At 48.2% G+C, this 24797-nt stretch overlaps 1 protein-coding gene across 9 annotated transcripts in view; it reads left to right on the top strand.

The window, feature by feature from the left end:
• The window catches only part of VPS13B (vacuolar protein sorting 13 homolog B), a 768399-nt gene extending 745484 nt beyond the window's left edge, over nucleotides 1-22915 (top strand). For 8 of the 9 annotated variants that reach the window (XM_064588058.1, XM_064588057.1, XM_064588054.1 and 5 more), the window contains 7 exons: nucleotides 13-821; nucleotides 4839-5015; nucleotides 7277-7447; nucleotides 13565-13741; nucleotides 15929-16031; nucleotides 16583-16832; nucleotides 20648-22915. In XM_064588058.1, the coding sequence (XP_064444128.1) occupies nucleotides 13-821; nucleotides 4839-5015; nucleotides 7277-7447; nucleotides 13565-13741; nucleotides 15929-16031; nucleotides 16583-16832; nucleotides 20648-20896 (1936 nt within the window). In that variant the 3' untranslated portion in view covers nucleotides 20897-22915. Of the gene's footprint in view, nucleotides 1-12; nucleotides 822-4838; nucleotides 5016-7276; nucleotides 7448-13564; nucleotides 13742-15803; nucleotides 15900-15928; nucleotides 16032-16582; nucleotides 16833-20647 lie in introns of those variants that run through there. The other variant, XM_064588060.1, reaches the window with a different exon arrangement.
• Nucleotides 22916-24797: the final 1882 nt, after the last annotated feature.

The raw sequence follows: 24797 nt of genomic DNA, 5'->3' as shown, positions 1-24797 counted from the left end.
TTTCTCTTCCAGAACTCTGGAGAAGATTGTGACACTGAAAGTGTTCATTACTCAGTTGAGCCTGGTGGTGTTTGATGACCTCACCCACCACAAAGTGTCGTCTGAGCTCCTGAGACTCACACTGGACAGTGTCTTTCTGCACGTGGCCCCCGTGGCCGGTGGCCTGCCCGGGGAAGAGGCTGCTGCAGCCCCCCTCCAGCTTCACTGTGTGGAGGTCTACTGTGGGGACCTGCAGGTGGACAACCAGCTGTACAACAAGTCCAACTTCCACTTTGCCGTCCTGGTCTGCCAGGGGGAGAAAACAGACCCCGTGCGGTGTTGCAAAATGCAGAGCCTCCTTGTATCCGGCAGAGATCTGGAGGAATACAAGGAGAACTGCTTTATCAAACTCGGCCTCACCCTCACTGCCGGCAAGAGCGGCTTCTTCGAGGATATGAACGAGTTCCGCTTTGAAGTGAAACCCGCGCGGCTGTACGTGGAAGATACGTTCGTTTACTACATCAAAACGCTGTTCGAGACCTACCTTCCCGACGGCTGCCTGGCCGCGCAGCCCGCCGGAGCCGCGGGGGGCTCGCAGGGGCTGCCCGCGCAGGTCAGCCAGCACGCCAGGGCCCTGGTGCATCCCGTGAAGTTGCGGAAGCTGGTGATCCAGCCCGTGAGTCTCCTCGTCAGCATCCACGCCTCCCTCAAGCTGTACATAGCGTCCGACCACACGCCGCTGTCCTTCTCGGTGTTTGAACGCGGCCCCGTCTTCACCACGGCCAGGCAGCTGGTCCAAGCCCTGGCCATGCACTATGCCGCGGGCGCGCTCTTCAGAGCGGGTGAGTGCACACGCCGAGGGCCGGGCGGGCTAGAGCCTGGGCCGGGAGGAACTGCCTCGGGGGCTGCTCATCAGCCTCAAGGCCTAGGGGAGCAAATGGCGGCAGGGGAGGAGCGGGCTTTGCGGTTAGCGCTGGATTGACACCCGCACTCTGCCCCTGCGGGTAAGTCCTTGAACCTCCCGAGTCTCCGTTTCCTCATGGGTAAAATGGGTTTTAAGATCTCTGAGAGGATCAGATAAAAGCGCCTGGCGCTTAGTAAACACTCAAGCAAATAGGAGCTTTGGTATTTGCTGTTATGGACCGTAGAACGTTAATTCCACGTAGCAGACGCTTTCTCGCAGCTCTCTGCAGGTACAAGGGTGTTAGCATGAAGTGCAGTCAGGAAAACTAGCCCCGGGCCTCAGCCCCCGGGGCCTAAAAGAAATCCAGTGGTAGCTCGTTAGCTTCCTTCATTACAGTCCATGAATAGCTGTAGGTGAGAAATTCAGAGGATCTGTGTGCTCGTAAGATGCATAAAGAGCCTTCTACCTATCCAGCGTGGCCTGGCCTGTCTAGACAGCAAAAAGAAAGTGGAGTCTCAGCTTCTCCAAAGACCTGAGATAGAAAAGTCTGCAGGGGGTGGTTTGAATATGTGGACAGCAGGTCCAATGGTGAGTACTGTGCTAATGGTGGAGTGGAGTGCAGGGAACGGAGTGGTCTCAGAATATTCTATGGTAACGGGCATCGAAACACACGTTCCTCGCCTAAATTCACTCCAACACGGTTTCAGTGTGATTATCCAGCCCCTTATGTGCCCATGAATTCAAGCAACAAACACCAACCAGAGTTGGTCTTGTGGGTTCTTTCTAGCAGAGAACGTGACAGTCTTCCTTTCCGAGGGTAACACAGGGAAGAACATTTATACCGTTGTACTTGGTGAAAGCATTCCCATACAAGCTAACATTGTAGCAGTAAATGACCCCTGTTGTTGCCAAACTGTGAGATGACATTCTCTCCATAATGAAATTCATAGAGTTAATGAGGTTACCCAGAAGTCTTAACTGAAAATGACAAGATCAGGGGAGGGCCCTGCTGGGACTATTGTTTTGATAGCTTGCACAACGATGAAAAAAATATTTCTCTCTTGCTAAGAAATCATTTAAAAATAAGCAGTTAACATTTCAATTTTAATAGATGGGTATATTTATAAACAATTCCAGAAACTTAACCTTTCAGGAAGTTTTTGCTTTTAACATGAGAAGCAGGCACATAAGTTCCTGGGCTCCGATCTGGGGCCTGGGAAGGACTAAGCCTCCCGCCAGGCCACCACATAAATGCTGAGGTGTGGGGGGCACCCATGTAGGTAATGAGCTGGCAGAGAAACTCCCAACTGTGGCCCCAAGGAGCCATGTCCCTGCAGCCTGTGTGCTAAAAACGCTCTCTCTGTTTTGTTTTTTGTTCTTAATGGGCTTTCACAAGAACATTCTGTTTGGATTTTTTGTAATCCACCTAAAAATCCTCTAAGCTGTTGTCCCAACCTCATTATACGCTGGGACAAGAAATTCTATTATAGAGGGCCAAGTTTTTAGAGCCTGTTGGGAATTTTGTCACTAAAAGCCTACAGACAAAATGGGAAGATGGTAGGAGGTTACGGACGCCCCAGTAGAAGAGCATTCAAGAGAATGTACTAGCACTCTTGTAGAGGAAGGGGGAGGGTTGGCCTGGGGATGAGCAAGTTGCATCTGTGTTGCACGTGGGGCAGGATTCACCCATTGAACTTGACTAGAAGGTTCCTGCCCGGGATGGTCGAAATACCCTGACCTCATTTCTAGGGAAGTTTGTGGATTCACCTTGAAAAGGTTTTAAAAATAAACAGTAATGAGAAATGAGTAGCCTTATTCGAAGGAAAGCATGTGGGCTTTCTAATTTCCTGGGGCCCCTCTACACCCAAGTCTCAATTTGATGGGAAGTCAGACAGACACTCTTTTTCAACAAAATTTCCAAACAAATAAGCAAAAGATGTATTTGCTTTTGAAGGAAAATAAAGAAGGCGTGCCCTCGGATACTTACTGCCCTTTTCTGGCTAGCTCAGATGCCGCTGAGAAGTAGCTCGGGTGCATACATAGCCCTCCCGTCATGCAGTGCTCCTGGTCCAGGAGACCGCACCCCGCCTTCCAGTGGCCGGGAGGGGGGGGGCAGATGGTGAGGCTGGGCGGTGTCCCTTCATGCTGGGCCCCGCTACACTAGTCTGTGTAGATGGGCTTTGCTCAGCAATAGCTCCCTCTCCTTTGCTTATCTGTGTGTAAAATCTGTGGAGAGAAGGAGAATTAAGATGTTTCTAAACCAATTTGCTGCCTGCAGGCAGAGCCTTATAACTATTCCAGGCCAAAGGGAATCTGCTGTTTCTTTACCTACAGAGAGAGCCCTCCAAGGAACCATATTCCACAGCCTTCCATGCTACCCTGCCTCCTCGCTGCAGCCTGGGCTCACAGAGGGTGGGTGGGCGGGGTGGGAGACCCAGCCCCCACGTCTAAGCAGCGGGAGATGGTGAACAGTTGAGCCACACTTGCCCCCTCGTCCTGCCTGGAAGTAGAAGTGGAGACGGGTTAACACCATGTCAAATTCACCTCAGTCCCCCTGCCTGCTATCCCTGACCCCAGGGGGAGGCCCAGTCATTAGCCCCTCTGAATTCATGTAAATTAGGGAGGTAAGAGTACTTGCACAGTTGCTGGGTGCATTAAATAAGCTGAAGGTCTTGTACCCAGAAGCTGGCCCTTTATAGTGCTGGTCTCTGGCAGTGACTCCCTAGTGTTACCCTCGTGCTGTTCCAGGCAAGAGGAGTGGGGTCCAAATTTAAGACTGTCCCCCCTCTATGGGGCTCGGCCTAGAAATGGGCTGGGCTCTGCCTTGCTTCTTGCACCCACATCTTCCTGAGCCTCTGGGATCAGTGTGACTTGACTGAGAGTCTGCCCCAGGTTTGTCCTCCACGAATCTGCTGCTGAGGCAGGATTGGCTCCCCCATGAGTCCTGGCCTCACAGCCGCCCCATGAGAGCGCTCTCAGCCCCAGGCCGGGGGGGGGGGGGGGGGGGGTTCCGTGGTTCCCGGAGGAAGTTGCCGGTCTAGAACCCTGCGCTTAGCCCTCGGCCTTGCCTGCACCTCCAGCAGCACCCCCCCCAACCCAGACGAGCACGCCGAGCCCCCTCCCAGGGGAGGAAGGTGAAGGGAAGGCACTGCTGGAGTTCACACCGTAGCCACATCCCCACGAGGCAGCAGACACCACAATCAGGCCACTGAGCAGGCCAGCCCCTGGCAAGTCGTCGTCGTCCACCCCCCCCAGCCCCCCCACCCCTGCTCGAATGGGAAACCAGATCCAAAGCTCCCCTCCCGGGACACTGGAAGGGAACACTCCCCTCTCGCTAACCTAATCAGTATGTCCGTGTCACCGATGTTTACACAACTGAAGCTGGGGTTGAAGGGGAGACGTTTGTCTGGCTCCAGCTCTGCTCCAAAGGGAAGAACTCAGCTTGGTAGGATTGGGAAAGATTAAAAATAACTCCTCCATCCTTGTCAGAACTTTGCATCTCCTTTGTGACACCCCATTTAGCATCTGGCCTTCCCCCCCCGCCCCGCCCCCATGCCTCCGCTGCCCTGAGGTGGTTTTAAAGATAACTTCCCAGCCTGCAAACACACCTGCACCCTAAGAGACCACCTTTCCTTGGGGTGGGGGGGCAGGGAGTGTGCATCGCCTTGCACACAGGTCCCTTTTAGCAGGAGTATGGGAGGCTCGGGCAAGAAAGTCAGAGTAAAGCTGTTTGCGAGGCTGCCAAAAGGATCACTTTGATTTATAAAGTATGAAAGTTTGCCATTTATGAATTCACAGTGAATGAGTTATTTCCCATATTTTGCTCCAGAGGAGCTTATTACACTCTCAATTCCAGTGTGAAAAATGAATTGCAGGGAAAATGGGTCACTTTTCCCAAATGTTGAAAGTGCTGTATTTAAGGTTTCAGTAACCCCTTCCCTTTGGTCCCTCACAGGCTGGGTGGTTGGATCTCTGGAAATCCTCGGCAGCCCCGCGAGTTTGGTGCGAAGCATCGGGAACGGAATCGCCGACTTCTTTAGGCTTCCGTACGAGGGGCTGACCAGAGGCCCTGGAGCCTTTGTGAGTGGAGTTTCCAGAGGGACGACATCCTTTGTAAAGCACATTTCCAAAGGTAGCTGTTTGGGTTCCTTTTCATAATGCCTCCTTTTCATTCCTTCCCTTATTTTTTATTTTTAAAGAACGCGTTGAAGTTTTCGGTGCGCGAAGTGTGCCTCTACCCTTGTTGGGCCGGGTAGGTTGCAGTGAAATGCTGGATTTGTAACAGAGCTCCCACAGAATGTCTTATGTTTTAAACAGATCACTATTTGCCTGCAGTGTGTGAAAATGTTTCAGAAACTTCAGAATTTTAAACCTCCCATTGGGAAAACAAGGATTGGCTCAACTGTTATTCCATGTGATAAATACAGAAATATTAAAGGTGTGCAGGACTTCTGCTAAACATCAGAAACCCTACACTGTGTTGCCTCATCATTTTTTTTTTTTTTTTAATGTAGATACAGTTGTCATAACTTCTGGAAGGATATGGATACATTTTGACATGGAAGCGACCTTGGAGGTAGAACAGCCAGCTCCCGGCTAGCAGGCCACGGCAACAGTGCCATCTTGTGGCCCAGACGGTCCGTCAGGCACGGAAGCCACACTGCTGCCCACGTGAAGGGGCATGTTTTCGTTTTATCTGTGTGTGCTTGACAATATTTTGGTCAGGTTGGCAGTGACTCGGGAACTAACAAGGGCCATCTGAGTCCCCTTTTCTTCTCAGCAGGAGGCAGGGAAAATAGGGCAAAGGGCTTCTCCCCCATAAAAGGCTTTTTAATGTCAACAGCGCTGCAACTCTGTGATGAGTGGGCAGGTTATAGAAGTCTCTGGAAGGCTCAGAAGAAGAGGACCTTGAAATATGAGCACCCATCCTCTGTAGAGGGGGGCTGGCAGGAAAACGCAAGAGCATAAGCCGAGTTGTGTAGACAAGGACAGGCCCACTCCCCCAAGCCCCAGCCGTCCGGGAGGCCTGCGAGCTGAGAGCTGAAGGAACTCATGGATGAGTCACTGGTGGATTTCTCACTCCTGACACTCGAATCTTTGTGGTTCTGTTGTTTTTATTTTCAAATAAGACACCCAACACCTGTTAAATTGAACCCCATGGTAATTTTAGCATAGTGACTCACTGAATGTTTTTTTACACTTGTTCTCTCCTTCTCTTAGCAAAAATCTGTTTCGTTTTTTGGTGTCTGTGGGTACGCATGGACTTTTTCTTTTCAGATTGCTGGTAAAGATGCAGCTGCAAAAATGCCGTCTTCCGTGTTTTTTTGGAACTAGGTGTCCACTACCAGAGGAGTTCATTGGTCAGTTTCAGGATCTGTCCATTGATGTCTTTCAGTCTTGCTTCAATGAGATCTCTGCAGACTTGCTAGAGGGGTTGGGGACTGTTTTGAGCAAGATGCTGAGATAGCCTTTCTTAGGAAAACCAGACAAAATCATGGCTTTCACATGATTTATTCCCTCACTTTTTTCAGCTCACATCCTGAGAATCAAAACTGCACGTCTTGGGGCGCCTGGGTGGCTCAGTCGTTAGGCGTCTGCCTTCGGCTCGGGTCGTGATCCCGGGGTCCTGGGATCGAGTCCCGCATGGGGCTCCCTGCTCGGCAGGAAACCTGCTTCTCCCTCTCCCACTCCCCCTGCTTGTGTTCCCTCTCTCGCTGTGTCCCTCTGTGTCAAATAAATAAATAAAATCTAAAAAAAAAACCTCCACGTCTTGACTGTGGCCCGATCATTAGTTCCTCAGAATGTCAAATGATAAAGTTTAGTGTTGCCCTTGGCTCTAAGGAGGGAATACATTTTATTCCTAAGTAGAAATGTTTCTTTACAGTAACCTTAACCTTTAAAATCAAAACAAAATTTAACCTTCAACACTGGGCCTCAAGGAGGAGTTCAAAACTGTGTTAGCCAAGACTTGAGGATCCCACGAGAGTGGATGGTAGTTTCATCAAACTCTGGGCATTTTTCTGGCAACAGAGATTCTCGTCCTACCCCTTTTGAGGTGTGCCATCACCCTTATAAGCAAGTGTTGTTAATCTTTGCCTCGTTTTTTTAAAGATTTAAGTTTTAGTAACCTCTACACCCAACCTGGGGCTCAAGCTCACAACCCCGAGATCAAGAGCCGCCTGCTCCACCGAGTGCGCCAGCCAGGCGCGCCTTCACCTCATTTCCTGAAGGCTGTTGCTTCCAGGGCCCGGAGGAAGCCCCCATCACTAACCACCGGGGCATGTCCAGAAGGCACAGATGTGCTTCCACTGCCCCCCCTCCCCGGGGACCACTCGCGGGGGCTCCACGGGATAGGTGACCAGAAGGCCAACCCATGTGCTCTTGTGCCCTCAGGTACCCTCACCTCCATCACCAACCTGGCCACAAGCCTGGCGCGGAACATGGACCGCCTCTCGCTAGACGAGGAGCACTACAACCGGCAGGAGGAGTGGCGGCGGCAGCTCCCCGAGAGCCTGGGCGAGGGGCTCCGGCAGGGCCTGTCCCGGCTGGGCATCAGCCTGCTCGGTAAGGGGCTGTGGGGGACCCGCGCTGGATGGGTAGGGGGGTGAGTTGTGAAGTTTACATCCTTTCTGCAGACAAGGCTGAGGCCCGGGTGCGGGGGGGCGCGGGGGGGCGCTCACTCTGCTTCCCACCCTGCATCCGTGAGGCGCTGGCACGGGGCCTCCAGCCCAGAGCCCTTACGCAGCTGTGAGGGGCCATCCCAGGCCCTGCCCGGTGGGGGGCCCACTTGCACAAATGCCCACGCCCCGCCCTCCTTTGCTTCCGGTATCAACCCCATCCGCCCTCAGGGTGGCTCCCCGAGAGAGCGTCGTGAGGCGCCCTGCGCGTGGGGGCGTCCACACAAGGACGGCAGCCCAGGCCGTTGACTGCTGAAAGTGAGCAACGGGCCGGCCTTCTGAGGCCCCGTCTCCTGCCCAGCCAGATACTGCGGACGCTCGCCTTTGTTTGAGAAGCGCTTGGGCAACGTGCAAATGTCATGTAAACTTCAGTGAGGAGCCCACTTTCGCCTTCTATTTTTCCAAGAGTGCCGGCTCAGCCTGACTCAGAGTAATTACCGTTTGTCAAGCAGCCAGATGGTATAGTCAGAAGGGAAGATTGCTGTGGATATTTCCAAATACTACAAATGTTCGAAAAATAAGTTGCTTTGGAAAACTCTATAAAAAGGAAGCTTCAGAGCTGAGATTTTGCAGAGCAGGATTTTCAAGGGTATCTTTTGTTTATTTGTTTGCAAAGGAATTTAAAACTGTATTGCTTGGCAGCCGGCCTGCCGCGCATCGCATCGGAAGAAGCGCGCATCTCCCAGAGATCAAAGTGCCCCGAAGCAGGGAGAGCAGAGGTCAGAAAAGATGAGCTTGAAAGGATTTGTCCTCTCTCCAGTGTGCAGTTCTAGCCACAGCCCTCAACTCACAGCACAGCCAGCTGAGGCTCTGGGAGGAAGTAGTAAGATGTTACAAGGTCAGGTTAAGTTACTAGAAATTGTTTTAAGTCATAACATTCTGTGGTGATGCATGGAAACTGGGAGCTTATGACCTGGGATGGAACTGCGGGGTAAAGGAGCGCTCCAGAAGGCCAGGGGATGGCGTGGGAGTGGACCACATTCCAGAGGAGCCAGCAGACCCAGGCTAGGGTGTCCAGGTCCTTTTTTTGTGCCCTCAGGTATGTTCTTACCTTCTCTAAACCTGGGTTTCTCCTTTGTAAATTGGGGCTGGTAGTAACATTACGAGAGGTAATAGTAGAGGTCCGCCATGGGCCAGGCATAGGGTCCGTGTTTGGTAAAGAGCACCGCTCATGCCGTGCCCTCTACTCCGGGCAGAAGAGCTTCCATCCCTCCATGCAAGCTCCTTTTGGAGTTGACAGGTGCTCAGCAGAGGAGACCTGAGCTGGCTGGCCTGTGGCCATGTCCATTCCAACCAGTCTGTTCTCTTCCCACCCAGAGACACCCCCACCCACCACCCGGTCGTCACTGTATAAACTTGTGCCTGAGGGTAGAAATCCGTTACAGGAGGAGCCATGATCCTCCCTTTGTGGTGTCACACTTTTTAATATGGCGCCTGTTGTTGACCAGGCTGGAAAGTCCTAAAACTTTGATCTCTGCCGCAGTCACGTCTCATACATCCTCATCCATGCAAGGGAATCATTTAGTCTGTCTGCAGAACCTCAGTGGGCTCGCAGTCTTTCTGCCATTCTGGTCATTTCCAAAAACTCAGGAGTTGTGTTGGTGACATAAATCCCTCCTGTGTGTGCAGTGACCTCACCCGCAACCTGTGGCCTGAGCCCGGGCCTCCAGCAGCGCGCCCTGAGCCGCGGGCCCGCTGCTGTGCTCCTCAGACGGGTTAGGTCGCAGTGGGCGTCTCAGAGCTGGCTCCAGCCCGCTTCCTGCCCTCTCGGAACGCTCTGGGTCCCACTTTATCCCTGGCTCATCTCAAAACGTCCCGTCGTGGAACTACTTGATGTGTGGCAGGAAGACGAGAGGAGGAGCAGGACCAATCAAGTCCCCTCGCTTGGGAAAGCCTACATTTATCACCGTTTGATTTATCCCCAGAAACGGTGTTTAAAACCGCTAAATGCAATTAAGTGTCTGATTGACGTTAGTGCTATTATCCTATTGTTTGAAACCCAGGCTCAGTGAAATCAAAATATTACTTCCTCAGTTTCTTCCTCTATGAGAAACACTAACAACCCAGGTAGTAAAAATGCATTTAGAGAACACTTGAGCGTTGACAGAGCGTTTTCATGTGTGTCATCTTATTTGATCTACGAACCCAGGCATGGATGTGAGGTGAAGTGACTTGCCCAGGTCAGACCTCCACCAGGACAAGAGCCTGGGCCTTTCCTCCTGTCACGCACCCTGGAGGGCTCCCAGCCGGGAAACAATCAGGCTGTGGGGAGACTGAACAATTCAAAGTTCCAGGGTAGGAAAAACACATTTCCCCCAAATGTTTATGGGTCTGGTGGGCCTTCTTGCCTCTGTTTTGCCCTCATGGGGACACCGTGGAGTGTTAGGAGGTACTCGAAAAATCAAAGGGAGTCTTTAGCTGCCATGCCCAGCCACATCGCCTCAAGTCAGCAAGGAAGTGTCGGCTGGCCGAGAGATGCCGCCGAGGCTCTGTTTGTTTTGAGCAAACAGTGGCTCTGGGGAACATTCTGTTTAGCCTGCAGAGTTGGTAATAAGGTTTTGCCCCATTTACCAGATCCGTTCCCCAGACACCCCCTTTCCTCCCGCACCCTGGAGTCTGTGCTGAGCGAGGATGGGAGCTCCGTGCCACTGTCGTACTCCATGTTCCCTCCCCAGACGTGACTTCTCTGTCGCGAATACCACAGGCAGGATGTCCGAGCTCGCCTCCCTGATCCCCTTCTTTCTGGGCCGCTGCCTGATGGGTGAAGCAGTGCTAGGCTCCCCAGCAGCCACACCCTCCGTCTCCACGGCCACTCTTGGTAATGCCACGTGGAATCCCAACAAATTAGGCCTCTACCGGGTGCATCAGGACGTTTTCCCTGGAGGGAGGGAGGGAGCGAGCGAGCCATGCACCGCAGACTGGCTGCGGCTAGTGGGGGGTTAGGAATAACAGAAATGCTTCCTTCTCAGTGAATTAATCTGTTCTGGCGAAAAAGGCTAGCCTCAAGGTGGGATACTGAATATACTCTGTGGGTAGGTCTCGCTTGTCTCTGAAGTGGTGAGCTGTAGTGTCCCGGCTTAGGCCTGTGCCTCCGCTGTCGTGATTTAAGGGGAAAAAAAAAAAGTGTCCAAAATAAAATTACAGTGTGTGGTGAGGGCAGAACCAAAGTAGCCACAGAGGAACCTTCATAGGTCGGTAAGCCAGTGTTTTCTGCCCGAGGCTGGGGAGCTCGTCACGGAAGAGGTGAGGGAGGGCCCGTCCGGTTCCCTTGCCCAACAAGGAAAGCCCTCCTCCTCCAACTAGAGGGGAGCGAGGGAAGCACCCCCCAGTTTCTGCCTCGCCCAGCGCGCGCTGAGTCCACGGAAACTCCCCTCCGTCCAGGCGCGCTCCCTTCCTCTCTCCCTTCATCACATCACAGCCGTCTCCATGTGGCCGCCCACCCTGTGGGCCGGACGCCAAGAGACAAGTTTGGGAATCAGTTCCCACCACTTAGAAGAGCCTCAGAGCAGAGCTCGAGTACATGACAGTAAATAATTTACCAGTTGTGGGATTTAGCTGGATTAGACTTAACAAGAGAGCCTGCTGAAGCCCTCCGAGAAGCTGCCTCTCTCCAGGCCCGGCTGCTGGTCTCTCACGGCCTCTCTGGTCTCCAGCTCGCACCTGGTGACCAGTGAGGTGTTGGTGTGTGTGACAGGCTTTCCCCCTGCGGGGTCTGGTGCTGGGCGAGGGCATGTGATCTGATAGCTCCTTCTCTACCTCTCAGAATCTAACACCTTGTCACGAGGCTCAGATTTTCCACTCTCTGGGCTGCCCAAATAGTTTATCTAGCAAAGCCGCAGTAACTGAGCCTTCAGTGTGGCCGGTGGCTGGAGAAAGTAGAAGATCAAAGGGGAGTTTCACTGTGATACCTGTTTGCACTTGGGTAGCAGTTAGAAGTTAGAGCCCGGGGTGGGCACTCATGGTTATCAAGGCTCCATGTTCCTTGTACGGGGTAGCCCTGGCACATTAAAGGGACGTGGGAGAGTCTCAGTGAAGTAACCACCTGCCCCCCGACTCAATTTTAATAGTCTTAATGGAAATCTGCACTTGAGAAAAGGCCTTTCTTAAATAATTTAATCTATTGGTGAATTTGTGATTATTTACCTCGCTTTTCCTACGAACTTAAGCATGGAGACCTTTCAAAGAAATCAGATAATGACGTCACAAAAGCTGTGTTCTCTGATTCGAAGTTGTTCACTTTGAACTCTGCCGTGAGATGATTCGAAGAGAAGACCCCCTGGTTCTTGCCTGCGCTGTGTGGCCACCACCCCCATTACACTTCCCAGCTGCTCTGCCTCCTGACCTCGTGGACGGACAGCAGGGTCCTCCGACTCAAACAGGAGGCGAGCCCCCAGCCCGAGTGCCAGGATGGGGTGTGTTGAGGGCCCTGAAGCAGTGATCCCTCAGCCCTCCACAGCCAGGGCGGCTGGGGCCAGCTTCCTCTGCCTCCCCAGTCAGTCCTTTAGAACCTTTGGGAAGCGTTGGTCTAGGCTGGGAAACAGACCTGTCGCCTCGGATCATTCTTAATCTGCCAATACATAAATTTAAATGGCTCTGTCCAAATTCTGAGGAACGGAATCTATGAAGAACATTCCCTTTACAATTGACCTGAAGGAACCGGCCTTGGTTTTACTGGATTTTGTTCAGGGGAATATTACTTGAAATTAGCAGGTCATTAACGGAGACCTGGAAATCTCCATTTACCCAAGGGACTTTGAATTAGTGGCATTTGGCATAATGGGATTTGACATGTACTAAAATTTCTACCAGGGGGACTGTGCATTTTCCATTAATCCTAGCAGGTTTGACTTGAAAACAGAAAATTCTGTCAAGAACTGTAATGAAATTTTTACCTCTTACTGAGCTAGAGAATCTTCCACTCCATCGCTGAAAGAAAAAAAAAAAAAATCGGCACTGGCGAGGCCTTTACTAGATATCCTCACGGGCCCCTCGGAGTAAGGGGAGTAAGGAGGAGGGACCCGCAGGAGGCTGAGGGACTCCCCCGCCAGCTTGGTACCTGACCCGGCTGCCCTCCGGGAAAACCATTAGAGCGGAGTAGTGAGAGCAGAGTTTTGTAGCTGTTCTCAAGTGAAGAGTAAGTGGCCAAACCTCAATTGAAATGCGAAGGAAGCAAGTGTTTCTAAGACTGGCAAAAGGAAGAGCCTGTCTTAGAAACAGGATCAGTGAATAGCTTGGTGGTGAAGAGCTGGGCTGGGACTCTGCCTCTCTAGACTCAAATCCTGGCTCAAGCACAAGACAGCTGTGTGACCTTGGGGCAAAACTCCTTAACCTCTCTGTGCTCAGCGGCCTTATCTAGGAGCTAAGGATAAAAACCAGGTCTGACTCCTAGGATTATGAGGATTAATGGTATCATACAAGTAACACTCTAGATATAGTCCCCAGCACATAGTAAGCACTCAAAACAGATTAGCTGTTATAAAAATAATTGCATTATCAACAATTACTCTTATTCATTAATATATTAAGATTATTAAAGAATTGTTCCTATCATTATTAAAAGGGAGAACAGGGAAAGGGGATGGCATGGCCTCTTCCAGTTTCTTCATGCTCCTAATTTGGTGAAAATTGATTAGGCTGAGGAAGCTTGCCCCCTCCTGAGCAATTGTTAGCTCTCTTCCCTAAACCGTGTTGCGTGGTTTCTGGACAAAGGCATGTGAGTGTCACTTTGGAATAGTCTGACACGTTTATTAAATTCTGAACTGAACTTCACAGATCCTCACTGTGATGGACCAAACCCAGTCTGAACATTGTGTTTTGATGAAGATCATAAATGTCTTAGTGCCCAGTGAACTTACGTAATAGGTAAATAAATGTAGAGTAAAGAACTTTATAATGAGGGTAGGTTTGCATTTTCAATCCAAATAAAACTGTTCTGGATTGACAGTTTTCACCTTCTCAGGATTTTAAGCCTCAAGCCTCACGAGGGGCTTTTGCTGTTTTTCAGGTGCAATTGCCGGCATAGTCGATCAGCCCATGCAGAACTTCCAGAGAACATCAGAGGCTCATGCTTCAGCAGGACACAAGGCCAAGGGTGTCATCTCAGGCGTGGGGAAAGGAATCATGGGGGTGTTCACAAAGCCCATCGGAGGAGCCGCTGAGCTCGTGTCACAGACTGGCTATGGTAAGTCTCGGGGCACCTGCCAGGCCGGCTCAGACATTACCGACTAACGTGCGTTATTATACCAAGGACTCCGAGATAATCTAGGCCTTCACATGGCAAAGCAGTGAAAAATAAAATGGATAAATCTATAAAAAGATAAATAGCTTTCTTTCTCATCTCCTTATGCTTATTTATGGAAAGAGTAGACTCGTACTACTAATAATTATAATAATTATAGACCCAAGAAATCAATTAGCAGCAACTTCACTAGCTTTATCTCACAGAATCTTTTTACAGTTCGTCTAATAAAATAGACTTTAATTAAAGATCACTTCTCGGCCTTTTGGCTAAGATCAAGTGTAAAATAGACTTTAATGAGAAGTAACGAGTTAGAGACAATTGAGAGCAGTATGTAGAAAATACTGAAGCAGAGAACAGGATTACTACTTTGGTGACCAGTTGGAAAGGAGAAATAGGTTACAAGGCAGGAAGATGTCTGTGACGTGTGTGTATTTGGAGAATGAGGAAGAGGAGCGCGCACGCCGACGCCCACAGAGCCTCGAGTTTGCAGACTCGGTGCTGTCGCCCCTGAGCCGAGTTCCGGGCCACCGGCAGCAAAGGCCCATGATCCACAACTGAGACCCCTTCCCCAAGCAGACAGCTGGGCCGGTGGCACCCCGGGCACTGGACGGTGGCGTGCTGGGGCCTCTCCCGCACTCGCGCGTGCCCTCGGGGGTGCCGGGGGCGTATGAAAGCAAGCACCTCCTCCCATGCTTCTTTTCCGCCTTCTTGGCAGAGCACGCTTAAGTGACTTCATAGACCGGTGACTCGGATTGTTACCTTTTTACCTAAAATCGGCGTCCTCGCTTTGGTCAGGAAGCGGGCTGCCTAGCTACCATCACAGGCTCCGGGCGGGCTCCCGCCTTTGTCAGACAGGCGAGCAGTCTGCATCTGGCCGTAAAGCCTGAGGGGTCCGTCTCACCGCAGGCATCCCGCCCCTCGGGAGAGCTGACAAGAGGCGGCCAGATCAGGGCATAAAAACTGTGTCTGAAAGGGAGAGAGTGGGGGACGAATGCCCACACTCAGGCAGCCATCCGGAGGGTTCCTCTAAGAGACCACACAGACGCAAACATGTGTTCCTCTTCGCTTTCCCCCCTCGCCGCCTCCCTCCCCATTTCTCTCCCGCTCTCCTTCTGTGAATGACGTTTTCACTCACAGGGAAGCGGACAAACAGAACCACTGCCCCCCGTCAGTGGGCCCAGGCCAACTCCCCCTTATCAAAGGCGTACGCACCCATAAAAACAGTATTCCTGTTGCCGTAGACTCAGTGGGGTGAAGTCCACCCAGACTTACTTCATGCATCGAGGCCTTTGGTGTTGAGAATGCCATTGTCCTCACCGCGCCTTTCCCAGGGCTGAGGATCTCTCCCTCAGGGAGGAGCATCTCAGAACAGAGCTTCACATGGCCATGTTGCTTTCCATCATTCTTGTAAAACTTTTATTACTGCACTGAAGGTTTTACAAACCACTAACTCTTAGTCTAATGACTGTGCCTCGTTCATAAACATTTACGAGCCCTCAGAAAGCACACATGCGGTACCATCTTTGGTTCTGGAGAGTCTCCTTAGAGGCCTGCATGACCGCTGCTGGGTGCCCGCGTTCGGTGAAGCACCGGGGAGAGCGTGTAATAAACCCCAAGAGTGCTCATAAATGTATGTGGCTTCATGTTTAACAGCTGGCTTAAGTCACTTAAATACTGTATCTAGGCAAACCATGTGCCTTTGTGTGCATCTCTCTGTGTGTTGTGTTTTTTATGCGCCCAGCCACAGCTCAGATACACAAGTATTGTAACATGAAGCAAGGAAGTCCACTAACAATCATGACTTTTTTTATCACAGAAATTGTAACAGGGTGGGAGCTATTGCTCAGGACTGACTACTCCCAGGAGCATTATGCTTCCATTAATTGCCAGTCCAGTCGATGCTTGGACTGTAGTTCATTCACTTTGCAGTTTGCAGCTAACGTAAGATCACCAGAGTTAAGAGCATTGCAGTGTTTGATGATTACCTGTACTTGCTTCCAAGGATTTGACATCATTTTGGATCCTACTGTAGCGCTTTATGGATGGCTGTAACAGATGACATCACTGCAGCATGGAACTGGTTTCCAGAAAACAACTGGTAAAACTCCCTTACTTCTCTTACCACAGGTATTTTACACGGAGCTGGACTTTCTCAGCTTCCCAAACAGCGCTATCAGCCAAGTGATCTACATGCTGACCAGGCTCCCAATAGCCACGTCAAATATGTCTGGTAAAATTATCTATAGACACCCGTTCAACTGCACATGGTTGTTAAGGGGCCTGCTTTGCTCTCAAGCTAACGGGCCCTGCTTCCAGGGGAGCCCAAGACGGCGTTCGGCAGCTCAGGCAGCATAGGGGCGTCCTCGGGCCCGGCAGAGGCTGCCGTCCCCAGATGTGGGGCTGGCCACAGAACTCCCGGCCTCTCGCACAGCACTCGGGAGGCTGCACACTGAGGAGCCCACGCCGTGTGAGGGGACCCGGGATTCCCTAGAGAACCAGCCTTCTCGTGGGTGGGTTGGGGGGGTGGGCGTTTCTATTGGGAAGAAAAGGAGCCAAGGGAAATCTTTGTCCCCAGGAGGAGCTGGGTTCTGTTAACCAGAATCAGTTTGAGAATTAAAGTGACAATTATATTTCAAGCTAAAATTAATAATCAGCTTGGTGAGAGCCCTTTGCCTTTGGGGAACCGGTGTGAGAATGGCCCAGCCCTTGGTACAGTGAGTACTGGTATATGACCATCTTTTCCAAACTGGCTTCTCGCCTCACTTTTCTCCTTTGAAACAGGAAAATGCTTCAGTCTCTGGGCAGACCAGAAGTGCACATGGCCCTGGATGTAGTTCTGGTGAGGGGCTCAGGCCAGGAGCACGAAGGGTGCTTGCTGCTGACCTCGGAAGTGCTCTTTGTGGTGAGCGTCAGCGAGGACACACAGCAGCAGGCCTTCCCCGTCACAGAGATCGACTGTGCCCAGGACGGCAAGCAAAGCAACCTGCTCACCGTGCAGCTCAAGCAGCCAAGAGTGGCCTGTGATGTGGAGGTACATTTCCGAGAACAGGGTGACTGTGTGGCCAACTGCCGGGGAATTTGAGCTGTGGGCTGAGCGCTGGCAAGCAGGCGTATGAGCCTGCAGCCTCTGGCGTGGCTGCTGGGGACCAGGAGGGCTGTCCGAGGAAGCAGCGTGAAGGGGGCATGGGAGCCAATGCAGGACGTTGGGAAGCCCCAACCGGGTGAGTGTGGGAGCCTTTCATAGGGGAGCCCAGCAGTAGGCCAGATGGGCTCAAGGCTGGGGTTGAGCTACCGTATGAGCTGAACAAGGCTTGGTTGTCATGGGGCAGGGGCGCTGGAGTAGACAGGCCAACGGAGCTCCAGCACCAACAGGTCCGTACAAGAGGGCCAGGGCCGGGGCGGCAATTCCGTGCTTCTGCCCCACCAAGCAGGCACGAGTCTGCTGTAGCGGGCTGGAGATACAGGAGAGGGCCGCCGCAGCAGTGAGGGTATCATGAAACGATGGGCAGCCAGCAGGCCAGACCTTCGTAAGCTCGCACACCAGGAGGTCTCACTCACCCCCTCCCCCATTTCCACCCCGACACTTCATGGGTCAAAATTTCGTGCAGAAATCTCTTTCCTTCTACTGCTCTGTCTTCTGTTTGGCTCTGGGTTCTCTTTCCCACAGGACAGATTCCCATCCCTTAAGTACTGTGGGGTACCTCCCAGGGATGCTCCTTTGGATCTTGGGGCAGCTCCCTGATAGCTTCTGTGGCCACACATAAGTTGCTGAGGAATGGATGCTCTGTCCAGGGTCAGAGGTGAGCCCTGACAAGAGTGGCACCAGGTTCCTACAGTCCAGCACAGGGTGAGCAGGTGCACCCAGTGGAAAATGGCTGTCCGCTCCTGCCTCCCTGCTGCCTGCCTGATCCATAGGGGCTTTAAGAGTTGACCTAAGAAACAGACATCTTTTTCCACCCAGCAAGACGAGTGTAAGTCAGTGGCAAGCTGGAGCCTGCTGGTCCTAACCCGGGGCCTCAGTGGCCCCAGCAAAGGACAGCAAACCTGCCTCTAGCAGGTCCTGCCCAATTCATTATCTCCTCCTTGGTATGGGAGCCTGTGTTTCCCTCGCACCACTGTTTGGGTAAAATTATCTGAGAAGATGGAAGGCAGCCAACCACAACAACTCTGAGATTTCTCTAGCTTCTTGGATCCTAATCAGTCAGGCTTTAAGCTGGGGCTTGGCACTAGGCGTACATTGCTGCCTCGAGTTGATGACTTTCTGGGAATAAACAGAGGTCAGATGTCCAGGCTGACTTTAGATCTGCCAAAATCTTCTGATCCAATGGACAATAAAGCAGCAGTGATCTGGCTACAGGATTTGGCAGGGGATAGTATCATTATCTTCAAGTCCTTGGTCCTTAACGAGAAACTTCCAAGGCCCTAAGGAATATCTAGGACCATCATTATTCCTTAGCTGCTCAGGAAATATTTCGTATCTTAAGCCGAGACTGGAGATTCAGCTTTTGCTGTTGAAACTGTCTTTACTGTCTTCAACTGTGATCCTTCTCTCTTTGGCTTTTTTCTTTGAGGAGGGTACTGTGGGGAATTATCACAGCTGGAAAGGAACAGACGTGCTTCTCTAGGGGTTAATGAGATGATAGCTGGAGTCACCACTCCTAGAAGTTGCCAAGGTTGAGACCATGGAATCACGGAGTTAGACGCAGAAGCAGCACGGACACGCTGGACACCGTGCTCAACACTGGTTCTCCATCGGAACTCAGGGATAACGGGGGTCTAGGATTAAGGGGTGGCTATAGAAGAGGCAGGAAAAGATGACTGAGAGCAGGAATACTGCAGGGCAGCACCTGGCACGGGACAGAAAAGTGGGTATCCAGTATGCCTTCAGCCCCCAATTCCGCTTTCTCTGGAATCTATCCCAATTTACCTCTCCCCTGAGCTCCTCCTAGGAATCAGGAAATAACTGTCCCCCCACCCACCCCTCCTATGTCCAAACCCTAGCCCCTCCCCCACTCACCCCAAAAGAGACCCAAACTATAGAAAAAAATGCTTTCTTTTCTGAGACAGTACACCCTTCCTTAGGAGTGCTGTAATCCAGTGTTTGCAAAATGGGGGGGGGGGGGGGGTCACTCAGCAGGGCTGCTTGACATAGTTAATCTTCCTCAGTTGCCATACCCGTGTCAGTCCCTACCCGTCACATGCCAACCTGACGCACAGATGCAAAGCTGGGTTAAGAACCCTACCTGCTGTCTTCCAGGGAAAACTAGGAACAGTATTTTAAGATCTTTATATAAAATGGCTTTTCTGTTTTTTTGCTTTAGATGCTAGGAAACACAGCTCCTTTGAATTTTGGAAGGAATTAATTTGTAGATGACATCATTCAGTACATTGAAATGTGGCAGGATTCACATTTTTTAGATCAGCATTTGCTTTTCTTGGTTAAATGCAGCCGTTTTTAGGGTAGTAATTGCTTAATATGCCTGGCACATTACTGAAATCCCTATGAGCGAGGCTCAAAATGAGTCCTTGGCCAGGTTCCTTCCACAGCACGGGTTTTCCTGTGCTGCCGTTCAGGAGGAGCAGTGAAGCCTTTCTGTGTGTTCAAAGCTTTCCAGCTGAATTCTGACCCCGTCAAATGGTATCAGAGCTCTGGCTTGTGCCTGGTGGCACACAGCTTCATCTGTCAGCGAAACCTTGGGGGCTTTTCTTTTCTGTCCCAAGCTCACAAATTCGAGATCCAAACTCTACTGGATGCCCTACTTACTTCTCCGGCATCCCCTTTACTCCTTACCATCCCACTGGCTTTGTGCAGCTTTTAAGACACCCTGGGCTGCACTGTTTCCATGCCCTACACGGAAACCTAGAAATTCTTTACATTACTAAACTATTTTGAGAACTCAAAAGCCCTTGTTAAAATGTTTTTAATTCTTCCAGAGTGGTCTTGCCAACATTTGGTAGGTACAGACCACAGAAAGGTCAGTGGCTACCTAATTCCCACAGATCAGTGGCTTACACTGGAAACTTCCCAGTCCACATGATCTACACACTAGATAGCTACAGAATTTCAGGGTGGGAAGAATTTATGGCTCCAACTGCCTTTGATGGGTGCTTTCTCAGAAAATCGCACTTAAGAACTTAGGTAGTATATCTCAGTTCCCCTATTTGAGTTCCACTGAAGATGAGCCAGACTTTTATGAACCATAAATGTACTTTGCATCCTCCCTTTTTTTCCATAAAAATTTCCCCTTCCTCTGCCCAGTTTTTTTATTTTCTCTGGCTTTAAATCCTAGTGTTTATAAAAACAGAAAATGTTACAGTTCAAAAGGTATTTATTTTTTTTAATGCTCTGTCCAAAGCCACTGGTTTGAAAAGAGATGCTCTTCTCCACATTTTTTTCTGTCAAACTGAAGAGGTTCAAGGAGACAGGCAAACAGAATTTTATTTCAGGGTGAGAGTTTAATGTTGATTCAAGCAGAGAAAAGACACTTTTCTTCTTTGTTGCTGAGCTCGTTAGTAAAGAGCAGTGAGAGATGTTTAATAGTTAATGAGTAAAATGTTACCAAATTGTCAACTTCAGACATGGGAATTTTACACACCAAAGGCTTATTCAAAGGAGGTTGTCCGAACAGTCTCCTGCAGAGCTTCTGTTGTACTCCTAAAAGTGCACTGTTACTGCCACAGCTCAGAGGAAAAATAAAAAGCACCGTTTGGGACAAAATGGCTTTATTAGAGTACCTAAAGACATAATGTGTAGATTTATCAAGGCAAAAACAGAAGGAATAATTTGTCATGGAAGTGCCATTGTGAGGGTTTGGCAACTAAAGACTCTTTATTTTTGGATCCCAGGTGGATGGAGTCCGGGAGAGACTGTCAGAGCAACAGTACAACAGACTTGTGGACTACATCACAAAGACATCTTGTCACCTGGCCCCCGGCTGCTCTTTCATGCAGACCCCGTGCCCGGTGGTGGCTGTGGAACCTCTCCCCTCCACTGTGAAAACATACCACTATATGGTTGATCCACATTTTGCTCAAGTATTCATTAGTAAATTTACCATGGTGAAAAATAAAGCCCTGAGGAAAGGGTTCCCTTGAGTCCCCTCTGAGGTGTTGCTGATCCCTGCTTGTGCAATTTATTCTTCTTGAAAAAGAAACCTAACTAGCCCTAACAACATCTAATATGGACACAAAGCCAATACTTTAATTATAGGTAATTTTCCAGCCTCTAATTCAGATTCTTCTCCCTAAAACTAAGAAAATACCTTAAAATGCAATGATAAAAAACTTGTTCCTTTCCGATTTGGAGACAGTGATTAAAAGAAAGAATCTCTATGTTGTCATCTCATCATACATAAGTTCTACCTTTTGCTCTCTAATGGTATTTGCTAAAATGTTTACTATAATTAAGATCTGTTAACTCTGCTCTGACAAAAAATGTGGTCAGGCCTTAGAATGGAGAGACTGGTTAAAACTTCATTCCCAACTGCATCTGTTTCTAGGCTGAGACATTGTCTTTGCCTAATACCCTTGTCTGCAAACCTTTGGAATCTTTAAATGCTTAGGAATTTGTCAATGTAAATTTATTACTTAAATGTGATGCTCTTCTTTAAGTGAAACCTGCTATGTATATTTCTACTTTAAAGCCTGCAGGTTACTGAAATTTACAAGACATTCTCATGATGGTCCAGGTACACTGTAGAAAAAATGTTTCACCAATTTATCTTTTAGCAAGCAAGCTTATGTGTCTACCAATGAAAACAGACCCAAAGGGCTCAGGTGAGTTTCTCTAGTTCTGTAAAGAAAACCTACTACTAGGAATTCCCTATGACACTCTCTTGTGGAAAGGGTTTAGCAGAAGGATATTCATACTGCCCTGGAGTACTGCAGGGGAGTCAGGAACCCCAATGTTAACCTTAACAGTGAACCAATCCAAACAGTTTATTCTGAATTGCTCAAACACAAAATATTCCCAATGTCTGATATTATTTTTGCATTTAAGGATAGGTTTTTATCAAGATCTTGGGTCACCAGCTATCATCTTTAATATTCAGTAAAAATCTCACTGATTGATTAAAACACATTTTTACTGGTTACATCCAGACTTGGGTCTACAATCTATTATGTACAATTGTGAGATGCTAAGAAAATTCAATTTCAAATGGCCACTAATTTTTAATCAAGTCTCACTTGTCATCAGGGATGAGAAGTCACTGTGTAATTGTTTCTAGAAAGCAAGACCATTAATGAACAATTCTGGCTAAATATGAAAAACTGATTCTTCCATTAGTTTGTTGTGTCACACTCATTTAGGAAAAAGTGACAGCTTCACCAACCTCGAGTAACTATTTTTAAGAATGTAAATATGTATTAATTATTATCTTTTATGGTCATTTTGCATACTACTTCTAAGAATTGTAATATAAATTGTTGAAAATAAAAGGAATCCTTGAATTACTGACCACACATAAATGTGTATTGTCACCAAGTGTTTTTCAAATGCAGGTTTTCGCCAATTCCTGGGTTTAATACAGCTCACATTATTAGGACCCAAGAATTCTGCATGAGTTAAAAAGGCTAAGAACAGTTTTTGTTATCCTAATAGTGCCAATCAGTGATAAAATTAGCTTAGGCTAAAATAATTTTTAAAGCTCTCTGTAGTATCACTTTGATCACAAGAAAAAGCATTAATTATTAATACAGGGGGTAAAGATCCTCCTAAGACCTCCCCCAAAATAAGTTCCCACATTCTTATCATTAACAGACACTACTCTAATAGAACAACTTTTTCTGGACTAGGTATATATTCCATATCCATAATATATACTATTATGGTATTTTTCTGGACCAGATACATATTCTAACTTACATACACATACTGTTAGCTCTTCAAAAGCAACTAGTATTTTAATTATCTATTATATCTGGTGGTTGATCCAGCAGGGCTACTCAACAGTGACAATGAAGCCCAAAAACATATTTTATTGAAAAGATGTTCTCTGTCCCTTCTAACAGCATAGAGTATAGTGGTCTTAGAGGCTCATGTAGACCCCTTAAATCCACCACCCAGGACCAAGAAAGTGCACCTACCAGTATTTCAGTGAAATAAACACCAGAGCAATGAAAAATATCCTGAAACAATGAAAGTTTTAAGAAATCTTAAAATCGTTATCATCCTAAGGTTCATAAAACACAGTTAAAATCTCCAACTCTTAAGTTATCAGAATAATTAAAGACTTACTGTCCAAAGTATTTGTTAGTTGTTTATTTATCAAGACAAACTATTCCATAACCCAATATTCGTGTTTCATAGTTCAGGAACACAGGTCAGTGACAAGACTTCAATGGAACAAAACCCAAAGAAATTCTGTGGAAAAAACACAGTGGCTTAAGTTAATGACAAGCATTCTCTCTCAATACCTCACCACCCTTAAAGTCACATGAGGTCTCCTCCTACTAGTGGAGCCTACACTTTGCTCACTCACCTTCTGCCCAGGAGAAGGCCATTTCAGGCTGTGTGGACTCCAGGTACATTCTCTGCCAAGGTCTCTGACCATCCTGACCAGTTCTGGGCATACTACACCTTACTCTAATTTCTTGTTTTTCATTGACCAAATCTTGCCTTTTTCTTCCCTCTCAAGTCCACTCTCCCCCATTCCTTTCTCATACCCACATACTGTTCTTAAAAGCAGCAGCCCATCTGTTCTAAACAACATTTCTATTCCTGTCTCCAGATCTGTTTTTCTTTTTTTTTTTTTTCCCTTACTGGTTTTATGAGAACACAACCTCTAAAAGTAAAAATCTAACAAACATTTACAAATCAGCCTGTTAACATCTGATTATGAAATGCATACCCACTGTAGAAATTATGAAAATGTCAAAGTTACAAGAAAACAGCAATGTTAAGATTCCATACAGAACCATTAATATTTTCTTGATCTTTTTACCTTCAGTCTTTTTTCTACGCAATTTTGATTAAACATAGATCACCCTTTATGTAAAATATTTTCTACTTATATGATAATCTCATGTTACTTTGTGAATATCATTTCTAATGGACATAATGTAATAGTCCATGGTATGAAAAACTCATAGTTCCTTATCAATTTTCCAACCGTTGGAAATAAAGGTCTTCCTATTTTTTTCTAAGTAATATAGTATATACTTTGTGCATGCATCTATCTGCATTTCAGATATTTCCTTTAAGATAAACAACTACAGAAATGAACATTATAGAATATAATTTTAAATCAGACAAAAGTTACTTATGTTCAGTATTATCCTTGAGTCTTAAAAAACTAAAGTCCACTGCAGCAGGTCTCCATACCCCAGGAAAGATCATACATACATACATACATATATAAATACATACATACACACACACACACACACACACCTATGCACACTACAGCTGGAATGCTCATTCAGGAACATTCTGCCTAAAAAGATAGCTGACTGACATTCCCCTTGTCACATCAAATTCACACAGGGGTAGTGGATAGAATCTTTACTTAAATTGTTCTAAATGCTTTTATGTTGAGCTTGAATAAAGTTAAATATATGAATGATGAGATTCCAGAATATGAAAAGTTTCACATGCTTTCAAATTTAGTGGACCTTTCATCAGCACACAATTCACTTCTTCATAGTCAACAGAACCTTATCCATGAGGCATAAGGACTTTGTGGATATAACAAACCAAATCAGAATCTCTGGAGGGCCACCTAGTCACTTATGGACACCTAACTAAACTATAAAAGGAGTCAAAACTTTTTTTTAAGTTAGAGGCTTTAAGTTTAAGTTAAGCCTAAAGAGGCTCTAAAGTTAAGTCCAAAGACAATTTCTAAAAGTACTTTTTTAGTACATTTTCCTAATGCCAATCTAGCAAGCAACAATAGCGTAACGTGAAACGATTCTAAATATAAAAAGCAAGAGTTGTGAGAACTCTAGAAACCAGTTAAGCTGCAGCAACTATTACAACTACACCTAATACAACAAG

This window comes from Mirounga angustirostris, unplaced genomic scaffold (assembly GCF_029215605.1).
Source record: "Mirounga angustirostris isolate CCGP_5_RB_7025 unplaced genomic scaffold, mMirAng1.0.hap1 SCAF_4, whole genome shotgun sequence".
NCBI lineage: Eukaryota > Metazoa > Chordata > Mammalia > Carnivora > Phocidae > Mirounga > Mirounga angustirostris.
This window is presented reverse-complemented; position numbering and strand designations above follow the sequence as displayed.